At 52.4% G+C, this 12,259-nt stretch overlaps 2 protein-coding genes across 5 annotated transcripts in view; one reads left to right on the forward strand and one right to left on the reverse strand.

The window, feature by feature from the left end:
* The window catches only part of cep85l (centrosomal protein 85L), a 5,372-nt gene extending 1,633 nt beyond the window's left edge, over positions 1–3,739 (forward strand). Inside the window, exons 5-12 of one of the 3 annotated variants that reach the window (XM_030109600.1) lie at positions 1–4; positions 115–273; positions 339–646; positions 723–840; positions 931–981; positions 1,065–1,145; positions 1,226–1,394; positions 2,829–3,739. The exon at positions 1–4 is cut by the window's left edge and continues 108 nt beyond it. In XM_030109600.1, the coding sequence (XP_029965460.1) occupies positions 1–4; positions 115–273; positions 339–646; positions 723–840; positions 931–981; positions 1,065–1,145; positions 1,226–1,394; positions 2,829–3,016 (1,078 nt within the window). In that variant the 3' untranslated portion in view covers positions 3,017–3,739. The remainder of the gene's footprint in view (positions 5–114; positions 274–338; positions 647–722; positions 841–930; positions 982–1,064; positions 1,146–1,225; positions 1,395–2,828) is intronic. The other 2 variants (XM_030109602.1, XM_030109603.1) reach the window with 2 other exon arrangements.
* Positions 3,740–3,996: 257 nt separating this feature from the next.
* Positions 3,997–10,333, reverse strand: gopc (golgi-associated PDZ and coiled-coil motif containing). 2 transcript variants are annotated; one of them, XM_030110584.1, is made up of 9 exons: positions 9,916–10,333; positions 9,295–9,459; positions 8,630–8,653; positions 7,546–7,721; positions 7,300–7,465; positions 7,130–7,225; positions 5,523–5,687; positions 5,295–5,460; positions 3,997–5,197 (listed from the first exon to the last, which is right to left on the reverse strand). In XM_030110584.1, the coding sequence occupies exons 1-9, from the start codon at positions 10,174–10,176 to the stop codon at positions 5,082–5,084; spliced, it is 1,335 nt and encodes a 444-aa protein (XP_029966444.1). In that variant the 5' UTR covers positions 10,177–10,333; the 3' UTR covers positions 3,997–5,081. The 2 variants fall into 2 exon arrangements, with proteins under 2 accessions (XP_029966444.1, XP_029966445.1); XM_030110585.1 differs by lacking the exon at positions 8,630–8,653.
* Positions 10,334–12,259: the final 1,926 nt, after the last annotated feature.

The following is a 12,259-nucleotide window of genomic DNA, read 5'->3' on the forward strand; positions in this document are numbered from 1 at the left end:
GGAGGTGAGGCTCCTCCCCCTCCTCCTCCTCCTCCTCCTCCTCCTCCTCGTCCGCCTCCGCCATGACCTCGCTGTGTGTGTGTGTGTGTGTGTGTGTGTGTGTGTGTGTGTCAGGAGTCCGCCGTGAGCCAGCAGACGGCCGCCCGGCCGCCCCGGGAGGAGGAGCTGAGCAGGAAGCTGGCGGTGGCGGAGTGGGAGGTGCTCCACGTCAACGACTTCTTCAAGCACATCACCCAGAAACACAGCGAGGACGTCCACAAGCTGGAGGACAAGGTGAGACCTGGGGGGGGGGGCGCTCCGGACCGGGTCTGGACCGACCCGCCTCCCGTGTGACTCAGATCAGGACCAGGGACCGCTACATCAGCAGCCTGAAGAAGAAGCGGCAGAGGGAGGGCGGCCTCAACCAGGAGCGGCAGCAGCGCATCGAGATCCTGGAGCGCTACCTGTCCGAGCTGCCCACGCTGCACGAGGTGCACGGCGGCGCCCAGCGGGAGGAGCAGGCCCAGCGCCGGGCCGAGGACCTGGAGGCGGCGGTCAGCCGCCTGGAGAGCAGCCTGCAGGACGGACGGGCCCAGATTCAGGACAAGGACGTCCAGATCCAGCTGCAGGCGCAGCGGGAGGAGGAGCTGGAGGCCTCGGTGCACAGGTGAGGAGGAGAGGCAGGGGGAGGGGCCGTGTCAGCGCTCATTCTCTGCCTCTCTCTACCTCCCTCTCTCTCTCAGCCTGCAGCAGAAGGTGCAGCAGTGTCTGGATGACGGGGTCCGGGTTCCCATGCAGGACCTGAAGAGACTGGAGGCTGAAAACAGAGAGCTTCGTCAGCAGCGGGATCACAACAGCAGGGTGAGGACACACACACACACACACACACACACACACACACACACACACACGCTCAGAAGGCCGCTGACTCGCTGTGTTCCCTCCTGTCAGCTGTTCCTGCAGCAGAAGGAGCAGATCGACAGGCTGAGCTCCACCCTGACGGTGAGTCTGGAGGAGCGCTCCACTGCACGCCTGCCGGAGCGCTCCTCCTCTGAGCATCCTCCGTCTCTCGCTGTGATTTCCAGGCCAGGAGCTCCCGGACGCAGGGGAGGCGGAGTCTCCGTCACCTGAAGGAGGACGGTGTGGCGGACAGAGTGTGTGTGCAGGTGTGTGTGTGTGGCGCTGGAGGACAGCAGGGACGGTGGGAGGTTACGCCCTGACTGATGGATTGAAACCCTGTGTCCAGCAGCAGCAGCAGCAGCAGCCGGCGGGCGGAGGCTCCGCCCCCCTGGAGGCGGGGCAGCTGCTGAAGGAGATGTCTCTGTGCCTGCTGGACCTGCAGGCTCTGTGCAGCATCCTGATCCAGAGAGCGCAGGGCAAGGAGCCCAGCCTGGCCCTGCTGCTGGGCATGAAGGGTACGACCAGCACACACACACACACACACACACACACACACAGAGGAGAAGAGTCTGGCTGGAGGTTTAGAGCCGTGCTGGGCTGGAAGCACCAGGCGTCTCTCACATGCAGAGCGAAGTGGATGTGAAGGAGAGTAGACCTGGATCAGGGAGTCCAGGTCGGCCGGAGCCGTTCTTGTAAATGTTTTTCAAGCCAGGAGGAGAGTTTTGAATTTACTTCTGGCTGCAACTGGAAGTCAGTGAAGGGAGATGAACAGAGGAGTGACATGAGCTCTGCTGGGCTGGTTGAAGACCAGACCTGCTGCATTCTGGGTCATCTGTACAGGTTTGACTGGACCTGCAGGGAGACCCGCCAGGAGAGAGTTGCAGTAGTCAATGTGTGACATCACGAGAGCCTGAACCAGAAGCTGTGTGGCCTGTTGGGTCAGGAAGGGTCTGATCTTCCTGATGTTGTAGAGGGCATAACGACAAGACCGAGAAACTGAGGCCACTTGAACCTTAAAGGTCAGCTGGTCATCAATCATGACACCCAGGTTTCTGGTTGAGTTTGTGGGCACAAGTAGACTCGATTAAAGTTGGACACTGATCTGAGGCTGGACAGATGGACAAGCTGGACAGACCATGAGTTCAGTCTGAGACAGATGTAGCTGAAGGTGGTGTTCCTTCATCCAAGTGGAGATATCAGCCAGACATGCTGATCTCCAGCTGAGACTGTCATGTTGTCAGGTGGAAAAGAGAGGAAGAGCTGAGTGTCGTCAGCATAACAGTGGTAGGAGAAGCCATGGGAGCGAATCACTGCACCAAGTGAGGTGGTGTACAGAGAGAAGAGTAAGGGGCCAAGCACCGACCCCTGAGGGACCCCTGTTGATAGGCCATGTGACCTGGACTCCTCCCCTCGCCATGACACTCTGAAGGATCTGCCTGTGAGGTAGGACTTGAACCACAACAGGACGGAACCTGAGAGGCCGAGGTCAGAGAGTGAGGAGAGGAGGATCTGATGGTTCACAGTGTCAAAGGCAGCAGACAAGTCCAGCAGCAGGAGGACCGAGGACTGACCAGCAGCAGGAGGACAGAGGACTGACCAGCAGCAGGAGGACCGAGGACTGACCAGCAGCAGGAGGACAGAGGACTGACCAGCAGCAGGAGGACAGAGGACTGACCAGCAGCAGGAGGACAGAGGACTGACCAGCAGCTCTCGCCAGCTGCAGAGATTCTGTGACTGAAAGGAGAGCAGTCTCGGTGGAGTGGTCACATCTGAAGCCTGACTGAAAAGGGTCCAGCAGGTTGTTGTTCCGCAGGAGTTCAGAGACTTGGTTAAATCCTGAGAGCTCCAGTGTTTGACAGGAATAGAAGTGAGACTGGCCTGTAGCCTTCAGCCTTCAGCCTGGGCCGGGTTGACACACACACACCTTCATGACGCTGTGTGTTCTCCAGCCTCCAGCGTGTCCCCGGAGGAGGAGGAGGAGGAGGAGGAGGAGGAGGAGGAGGGGGAGGGGGAGGGGCGGCGGCTCCTGGAGGTGGGCCAGCTGAGGAGAGACATCGACGAGCTGAGGAAGACCATCTCGGACGCCACGCTCAGCATGTGGATCAGCGCCGTGTCCCTGAGCGACGGCCGCCGCTGAGGCGCCTCGCTCCATCCAGTCATCTCGCGTTAGTCTCACCTCGGAGCAGAACGCCGGGCTCCTGTTAATGACTTAATGTGAGCGACTCAAACTGGACTAACTGTAAAAAGCATGTCGTCTCTCGGTGCGTGTGAAACACTCATATTGGTCAGTTTTTTTATTTTTTTTTTGAGAACCAGAGAATTAAGTTCATCTATTTAACTGATTTGTAATATTTAAGTGCTCTAACCAAACAAGTCTGCTTTATATTCCTGAGAATGTTTTATTACAGCGGTGTTAAGCTTCTGATAACCTGAGTCAAAGTAAACTCCCCCAGTGGACAGATCAGGAACTGCAGCTACTGCATCGTTACATGATTCACTGAGAGCAGAGCAGTCGGCGAGAATCCTCTGGAAGTACACGTTCTCTGCTTATTTTATTGCTCATTATTAAATGGAATGATTTAAAGTATAAAAACAACAATAAAATAGGGAAAACTACTCAAAAAATTAAATAAGGGAAAAAGGTCAAGTGATTTTTGTTTTTGTTAAGGAGAAAAAAGGGAAAGTTTTTTTAAAAGAATTTGAAAAAGCCAATATATCTAAAACTGCTCTAACCACGAAAAAACCAAGAGGGTTGAGAGGAAAAAATACACCAAAAAAAAAAAAAATCTCTGAAAATGGTCCCAAGAGCTGAAAATGTAATCAAATATATCTGAATCACAACTGTGGCACTTTAGAAATGCAGCCTGCAAAAGTTTTTTTCTTCATTTCAGATAAAGTGTCATGTTCTGTAATGTGGTCATATTTGGCCCACGGGCCACATGTTGAACAATGGATTGTTTCTTTTCTTTCGCGGTCAGAGACTCTCCCCGCTGCTTTCTGTTCCTCTGGAGGTTTAATCCTGTTGATTTAAATGGAAAATAAACTTATTTTTCTAAAAACTCTTCTCACACTGGTGTCGGATTATTTCAGCGAAAGAAAACGCAGTCACTTCAGATGAATTACAAATAAACCGACATGGAACCGAACTTTATTTAAAAACAGTTGATATTTGACTTGAATACATTATACTGAATATTTGAACCCCCACCAACAAAAAAACAAAAAAAAACAAACCAAAACAAAAGAGAAGAGATGAGAAGGAGATGTGAAAATGTGGCACGAAGATGACAAAGCGACGGGTTTCCACTCCCGTCGCTTTATATTTGGCCAACAACACAAGAGAGAAGCAGCGATGACAGTGAGCAGAGAGGAGATGAAGCTGAGCTTCACTCCGTCACGTCCGGACGCCATCCGGACTCAATCAGCTGTTAGGAAACGAACGGATCGCAACGGCACGACATGGAGAACAGCAACACGGCTTCAGTAACACACCAGAGGAAAAACTCCCAGTCGGCAAAGCTCGCTCTATACCAGGTGTAAAGACAAACGGCCACACACACTCACACACACACACCCGGCCACACAGGAAGGTGCTGTGGTGAGCCCAGCAGGCTCCCGTCAGCCAGTAGAGTCAACAACATGCTGTCTTTGGGCCGAAGAACGAGGATGAGGAGGAGGAGGAGGAGGAAGTAACGGTGGGAGGAATCATCATTCAGGCTAAAGTGAACATCGTGTTAGAAGGCTGTGAGACGGACAGCAGGACGGAGCCGGGGGACGGCGGGGACGGGGGGCGCGCCTCCTCAGTGTTTGGTAGGTGGGCTGAAGGTGAGACCTGTCCTGAGTCCTGCTGTCCCTGTTAGAGAAGTGAGCCTAGACCGGGGGGGTTTCCTGGTCCTGCTGAGACCGGATGGATACCGTCACCCCGACGCCCCAAAGCCAGGCCTGAACTTTAAAGCTAGAAGAGGCGTGTTTGTGACGAAGCAGCGGCAGGTGAACCAGGAAGTGGGCGTGTCCTAACCTACAGTGTGGTCAAAGCGGTCCAGAACCGGCCCTCCTGGCTCCACGGGGGACCAGGACCCTGAAGCAGACCCCGTCCCAGAAGACCCAGAGGAAAGAGGTGAGCCGGACGGTCCCGGCTCCGGCTCTCTGTCCCAGGATTGTCGCCGTTGTTCCGCCCGGGCCGTCTCTCTCTCGGGGGGCTTCTAGGAGGAGCCGTCGGTGTCGGGGGGCCTGGAGGGGGGGTCCTCTGACGGGGCCTGGCTGGACACCTCGGCGTCTCCGTTCTCCGGCCGGTTGTTCAGAGTCATCTTCTCCAGAGCTGCAGGGAACAGCAGCGGACGTTAGTGAACACACACACACACACACACACACACACACACACACCTGGCTGCAGGAGCTGCAGCCTGAAGCCTCACCCTGAAGAGAGGCGGAGCTGCCCCCCGGCGGGGCGCCGCCGCCGTCCTCCAGCTCGTCCAGGTACAGCCGGTAGCGGTGGCCGCTGTCGTCCTCGTACTCCACGTTCTCGTCGTCGCTGTCCACCTCCGGAGCCACGTACACCACCTCGAACTCGATCTGCCCCCGCTGCAACACACGCAGTCAGCTCTGTCCGCGTGCGTGTCCGCGTGCGTGTGTGTGTGCGCTACCTGTTGGGAGAGGATGGTGACGGCTTCCTTGTGTTTGGCGTCCCTCAGGTTGATGCTGTTCACGGCTAAGATGGCGTCTCCGACATGCAGCCCTCCACATCTGTCTGCAGGCTGGCCGGGATGAATCTCTGAGATCAGGATGGGAACGCCGTGCTCCTTCCCCCCCTGCAGAGGACAACACCGTCACACACCACCACAATACCGTCACACACAGCACAACACCCTCACAACACCGTCACACACTGTCACACACCGTCAGACACCGTCACACACAGCACAACACTGTCACACAACATCGCAACACCATCACACACTGCCACAATACCGTCACACACCATCACACACAGCGCAACATCATAACATAAGGCACAACACCATCACACGCTGTCACCAAGGTTATAATAGTTTCGGATTTCTCATTTTAGTGTAGTTTTAGTTACTTTTTGACTTTTTTCCCCTAATTTAGTTTGTGTCATTTAGTTTTTAACATGGGTTTTCTATTTTTCATTAGTTTTAGTTTTGAGAAAACATTTAGTTTTAGTTTAGTTTTTATTAGTTTTGGTTTTTTTCATATTTTTCACATGCAGGATTTAAAAAAAGGTCAGGGTAGGTATTGTCTCATAAAAACTGAACAAATAATACCATTAAAAGAAAAAAAAAAAAAATATATATATATATATATTATTATTTTTTTTTTAATTACTGATGGACAGTCAACCACCCAATGACCCACAGAACTCGGTTCTGTTGGTCCTCGTGCTAACTAGCGAGGTAGTGGTATTTCCTTGTTCTTCTACGTTGCTCCGAGTCCTTTCGAGGAACTCACTGTTTGCCTTTTTATGGACGCTTCTCAGGTGGACTTTCAGGTTTGTTGGATTTTTCCCCTAGAGAAGGGCTCTGCATATTTTGTCGCCCGTCTCAACTATTAATCATTTGCTTCTGTCGTTCTCGCTGTCATATTGGAATGCACCGCACACCGGACTGTGTCGCTTTCTCCCAGCCTTCGCCTGTGTAGCGAGCAGCTGCAGCCCCCTGCAGACTGATCACCGTGCAGCATTTAAACTGTTTACGTCAGGCGGCGCGCACGGTGCCGTACGTGACTGCCGACTGTTGTAAAACTGGACGGGGAAATGAGTTAAACTCATCTTTAAACCCGAAAGGCTTCGGAACAAACACATTCAGAAAAACGAAAATGAAGGGCGTTCTGTCTATAATTTCAGTTCGTTTTAGTGTTTTAAATTCACAATACAGTTTTAGTTAGTTATCGTTTTATGTTTGCTTTTTAGTTTTTATTTAGTTTAGTTAACGAAAATGTTTTTTCAATTTTACTTTTCATTTTTTCGTTAACGATAATAACCTTGGCTGTCACAACACGTCACACTGTCGCAACACCGTCACACCTAATGATAGACCGATACATCGGCCGGCCGATATATCGGGCCGATATTTTTGTTTTTTACTTGTATCGGCATCGGCCGATATGCGCGTGGATTCTCGGATTTAGTTTTCACTGGCATGATTTACAGACAGGCATAAACGAGGCAGCTCTCTGTCGTCACACACGCTCACAGCACCGTCACAAGCTGTTAGCAGTGGGGTGTTCTCACAGTGATGGAGATCCCCAGGCCCTCGTGGTCCTCCTTCATCAGCACCACCTTCCTGATGGGACCCACTCCCTGGGTCTTCTTCAGCAGGTCTGGGTCCTGACGGGACAGGAGGGAACGTTTAGCGGCAGGCGGCGGCGTGCCGGGCTCCCCCGCGGCGGCTTCACACTCACGTGTCCCACGGGGGAGGGGAGGGGCTTCTTGGGGTCGCTGCGCCCTCTGCAGGCCCGGATGACGGTTTTGTGGCGGTGGAGGTGGATCTCCGCCTCCAGCTGGTTCCACAGCTTGTCGTGCGCCGGCCCCTTCATGTCTCGACCCAGCAGCTGGATCTGCTGCACCCTGAGCGCCAAACACAACCGCCGCCGTTCAGGCTCTAAACACACACCGCAGACCCACTTCACACGTGGCCACACCCCCACCTGCCGGCCAGCTCCTTGTCCAGGTATTTAGCCGCCAGTCTGGCTCCGTACACCTCGGCCTGCAGTACCGCCATGTGCCTGCGGAGGGCCTCGTTCTCCTTCTTGTAGAGCCGAACCTCCGTCTCCAGCCGGGCCTCCTCCAGCTTCTCCTTCTTACTGGCCTTCAGCTCCTGTTCCTGGAACAGACGGAGGAGGTGAACAACCCGACACAAGCACTGTGGACCCTCAGAGTCCAGGAACCGCAGAGACCAGGACCCTCAGAGTCCAGGACCCTCAGAGTCCAGGACCCTCAGAGTCCAGGACCCTGAGTCTGATGGTGCCCAGCTCCTCGCTCAGGGAAACAGCAGTGTGAAGGTGTATCTCCGTCTCTTCCAGGCTCTCAGAGAACACCAGGCAGGCCGTTAGCTGACAGAAGCCTCAGGCGTTTCAAACAGAGGCAGAAAGACCAAGTCCCTTCTCAGAACCACCACAGAGGAAGAACCTGCACCTGGAATCAGATCTCAGGAGTCCAAGCCTTCCTGGGAGCAGGTCTGTCTTTAGATCCTGATCTGATCTGAGCGGGTCCATTCAGAACCGCCCCTTCATCCTTCTGAACTGAGTCAAGAAACAAGAAGCTCCAAAACTCTTGTCAAGTGATCATGTCACAAAGCATTATGGGATTGATCCACTGACTGAATGGGAGGATTTCCTTCATAAATCCGGTCGTTTTATTCAGTCTTTGTGCAAACGGGACAATCTGAAACACTTCAGATGACAACTGGTTTCTACTTTCACTGTTTCAGGGGCGACTGAGGATCTGAGTTTCTTAAAGGTCCCACTTTACACAGCTTTTCAACAACTGGACAGAGGAGTCAGAGGTCCTACAAGGTGTGATTCAAACTGTATTTCCCCAAATCCTGCCCTGGTCCTGAACTCCAGCCGGTCTAAAGTCCCTCCAGGACATAAACTGCTGTCAGAAAACCACTCGAAAGTGAACTTTGTTTTCTAACTGTGGGACCTTTAAGAATCCGTCCGTCCCCTGTGGGTGAAGCAGGCAGCCGCCACCGCCGTCCTGTACAGAACACACAGCCACAGGGATACTCACCACGTCCTCCAGTGTTGGTGCTGGCTTTAGGAGGGAAGGAGCAGAGGAAGAACAGAAAGAAGGCCGGCATTAGAGACACATGAGAAAAAAACACGTTAAAACAAAACATTAGTATAGTGGAGGAACAGGAAGAACAGAGCAGCCGAAAAAGCAAAAAAAAAAAAAAAAAATCAAGTACAGTTTAATATTTCAAAAACAGGAAGTAGTCCAACGTAGCAACAAGCAGAGAGCTGGAGAAAAGTTCAGCTGTCAGCACATGGACAGGATGAGATGAGGTACTGAACCATCAACCCAGCACACAGCGGGATTCAAACCTGGGAACCCCTGAGCTCACCTGTCTAACCACTACACCACTGTGTGTTCCTGAGCAGGTCAGAGCAGAACACAGCCAGTCCTGGGAACAGGACAGATGTTCCAGCGGGTGTTCACGGCTCAGTGGGGACAGATGAAGAGGAACCGTTCAATATTTACCCTCCGTCCAGACCGGCTGCACACGCCCAGACAGCAGAGCGGAGCCAGGCTCCGCAACAAGACGTGTCCGCTGCTGAACGCTACACTTCATTTATTTTGAGCAAATATCATTTATATTTTATTACATATGATCATTTCTGAGCGTCTCCCTGTCTGGCAGTGACCCAGATGACCCTGCTCCGCTCGCTCCTCACCAGCCGGTCTTTGATGGTGTCCGAGTCCTCGGCCTGGCCCTGCTGGGCGTGCAGCTGCAGCTGCAGGGTGTGGAGCTGCAGCAGCAGGTCGTGGACCTCCTTCTCCACCGCCTTCCGCTCCGCTTTGGCCTCCGTCAGCTCCGACCGCAGGTCCACCAGCTGGGCCTGCACGGGGACGAGGACAGGGACAGTCTGAGACCGGGGAGGGGAGGGGACAGGCTCTACAGCAGTCACTGAGAACGTTCAACACATTCAGTTCAGTTCACTCAGTTCACAGTAGTTTCCTGAACAAAATGCGCCGAGTGACACTTTCTGGAGAACAATAAGCAGAACCAGAGCCCCTGACAGAGTTTCTCTCCACACCGATGTTGAGAAAAGCCTTTCGCCCCCCTTAAAGAACTTGTGCAGACTGCATGTTCTACCCACTCTACACACACAGCCATGACTCCAGTTTGTAGAGGGTGTGGTTTACATTACTGACCGGACTGCAGAGTTTCAGTCATTTCATAAACAGAGGTGCAGGTTTTTACAGGCTTGGCTGACCTCTGACCCAGTCTCCAGGTACTGTCAGGCCCTGTCTCCAGCCGGGCCTGACCTCTGACCCCGTCTGCAGACACTCACCTCCAGCTTGTGGTTGAGCTGGAACACGGTCTGGGTTTTGTGGCACAGCTGGGCGAAGCAGGAGCTCAGGCTGGTCATCTTCTGGCGGCCCTCGTACGTGATGTCCACCTGGTCCGGGTCGATCTCCCCCAGCAGCAGGTCCACGTCCACGAAGGCTTTGTCGAACTCTTTCTCCAGAACCTCCAGCCAGCGGAACATGGACATCCCGGGGCCGAGGCCTGGGCTGTGGCCCGCGGGGGAGCATCCGGCCGAGGCGGACATGGCGGCGGCAGCGGGCGGCCGGGCGGGAGCTCGAAGCGGGCTGACGGGGCGGACGGAGGACCGGGAGGAGCTGGAGGGCCGCGGCAGGAGCTCCGCGAACCAGCTGAGGGACCAGGAAATCTGGAGGAGGACCGGAATCAGGACCGGAAGTTCATCATCCGCTCTGTGTGCGACTAGTGCTGTCTGACTGCTGCGGCCAGGGGGGAGCAGCGGACTGCAGAGCTGCCGATCACAGCCTTCTGCCACCAAATCTGCTCTTCTCCAAACTGTTCTATTCGATTCAATTGAGTTCTTTTCAATTCCATTTTACTTTATTTCATTCCAATCAAAGCTGTTCTAATCTGCTCTGGTCTATTCTACTCTGTTCTGTCCTTGTCTACTCAGTTCTATTCTTTTTTGCTGTAATCTATTATAATCTGTTCTGCTTTATTCTGTTCTACTGTAATATGTTCCATTGTACTCCGTTACATTGTGTTGCATTTTGTTATTTTCTATTCTAATATATTCTGTTCTATTATGGTGTGATATGTGTGTACTGCATCTATTTCTTACACTGCAAAGCATTGCAAGGGGGTACAATCAAATTCTATTTGGCAACATCTCTGGTGGCAGCCACGCTGTCATTTAAACATTTTATTACATGCATGCTTTAGCAGCATTTTGAAGTTCTTTTCTCTGGGGACGATGTTCAAGGTAAACCACAATGTAATGTATCCGGGTCATCAAACAAATTAAAGCTCCAGATGACAGTAACAGTGTCAGAGGTCAGAAAATAAGGGACCGACTCTACATGAGGTTGATGTTTCTAATAGAGGTCCCGTGGCATTTCGTCAAGGAGCCACTCTTTTGAACAAATCTTTTAAACAAACGGCTCCCTTCAAAGAGCCAGAAATCCCAGCTCTACTTCAGCCTCTTCCATCGTGTTGTCGTTTCCCAGAGAGCGTCCCTGTCTGCAAACCCTGCTTCCATCTGCCCGGTCTGACCATGTTCAGGATGGAACCTCAGCGTTCCACCTTCTTCCACTGCATTGTTCTGTCCTGTTGTCCTCTCCACAGCCAGGACCACAGCAGACGCTGAGAGGAGCTTCGCTACCTTGGAATGAATGTAAACATTTCTCAGAAACACCAGGAGAGGCTGAAAGCATCGACCAGGCTGTTCCTGGAAAACAGACGAGTTACTGAGGTGACCGACTTTAACCAGAGTCAGAGACGTTTACCGGTCAGAAAGAAAAGTTCATGTTCACGTCGAGTTTGTCTTGTTCTTTTGCACACACACACACGCACACACACACACTTGATTTTTTTTATTTATTTGGTATTTTATTGATGCACTTGAATTGTAGATGAGCTGATGAGTGGGTCGTGTGGTCGCCCCTCCAGTGAAGTTATTTTTTTTTCTTTCATTCAGTGTATAGTTTGTTTTCTTTCCGTTTCTACATTTTCTGACTTCTTCTTCCCCCCTTTCTGCCTGTCTGTCTAGGCTTTCTTTCCTCGCTTCCCCCTCCGTTTTTTCTTCGGTTGGGCCTTCTCTGAGTCTGCTATGGAGACGACATTATCTGGTTTCACATCTCTGTCCTCAGCAGCATGGATTTCTTCTTGGATCATGTAATTTAGTTCCATGCAGGGCTCCTGCTCATCTCTGGACTCTTCTTTCTGCTCAGTGTTCTCCTGATCACTCACCTCTCTCTCCACAGCGCTGCATTTCATGTCTGTCTCTGTCTCTGTTAGAGTTTCCACCTGGTGACAGTCATCAGTCTGAGCCGTGGCACTGCTGGCTTTTTGGGTGTCGTCTTTGTCCTCTGGGGCGTCTGTAGCGGCTTGCTGGGTTGAGTTTGTCGGCTCATGTCTTTCTGTTCAATACAGGATTCCTGCTTAGAGAATATAGAACCCCCCTTCTGTCACTTTGAGTGACGTCACATAAATTTAATCCTCAAAAAAAATACCAGAAAAATCAAAGTCCCGCCCCTTTTCCGGTATGTCCCGCCTTTTTCCGTATGTCCAGCCCTTCCAGTATGCGATCGTATCAGTGAAAAGAGTTGGGAAAATTCAAAGGTATTTCCGTTGTGAGATCATGAGAGGGGTGT

Source organism: Salarias fasciatus, chromosome 15 (genome assembly GCF_902148845.1).
Source record: "Salarias fasciatus chromosome 15, fSalaFa1.1, whole genome shotgun sequence".
In the NCBI taxonomy this organism is placed as follows: Eukaryota; Metazoa; Chordata; class Actinopteri; order Blenniiformes; family Blenniidae; genus Salarias; species Salarias fasciatus.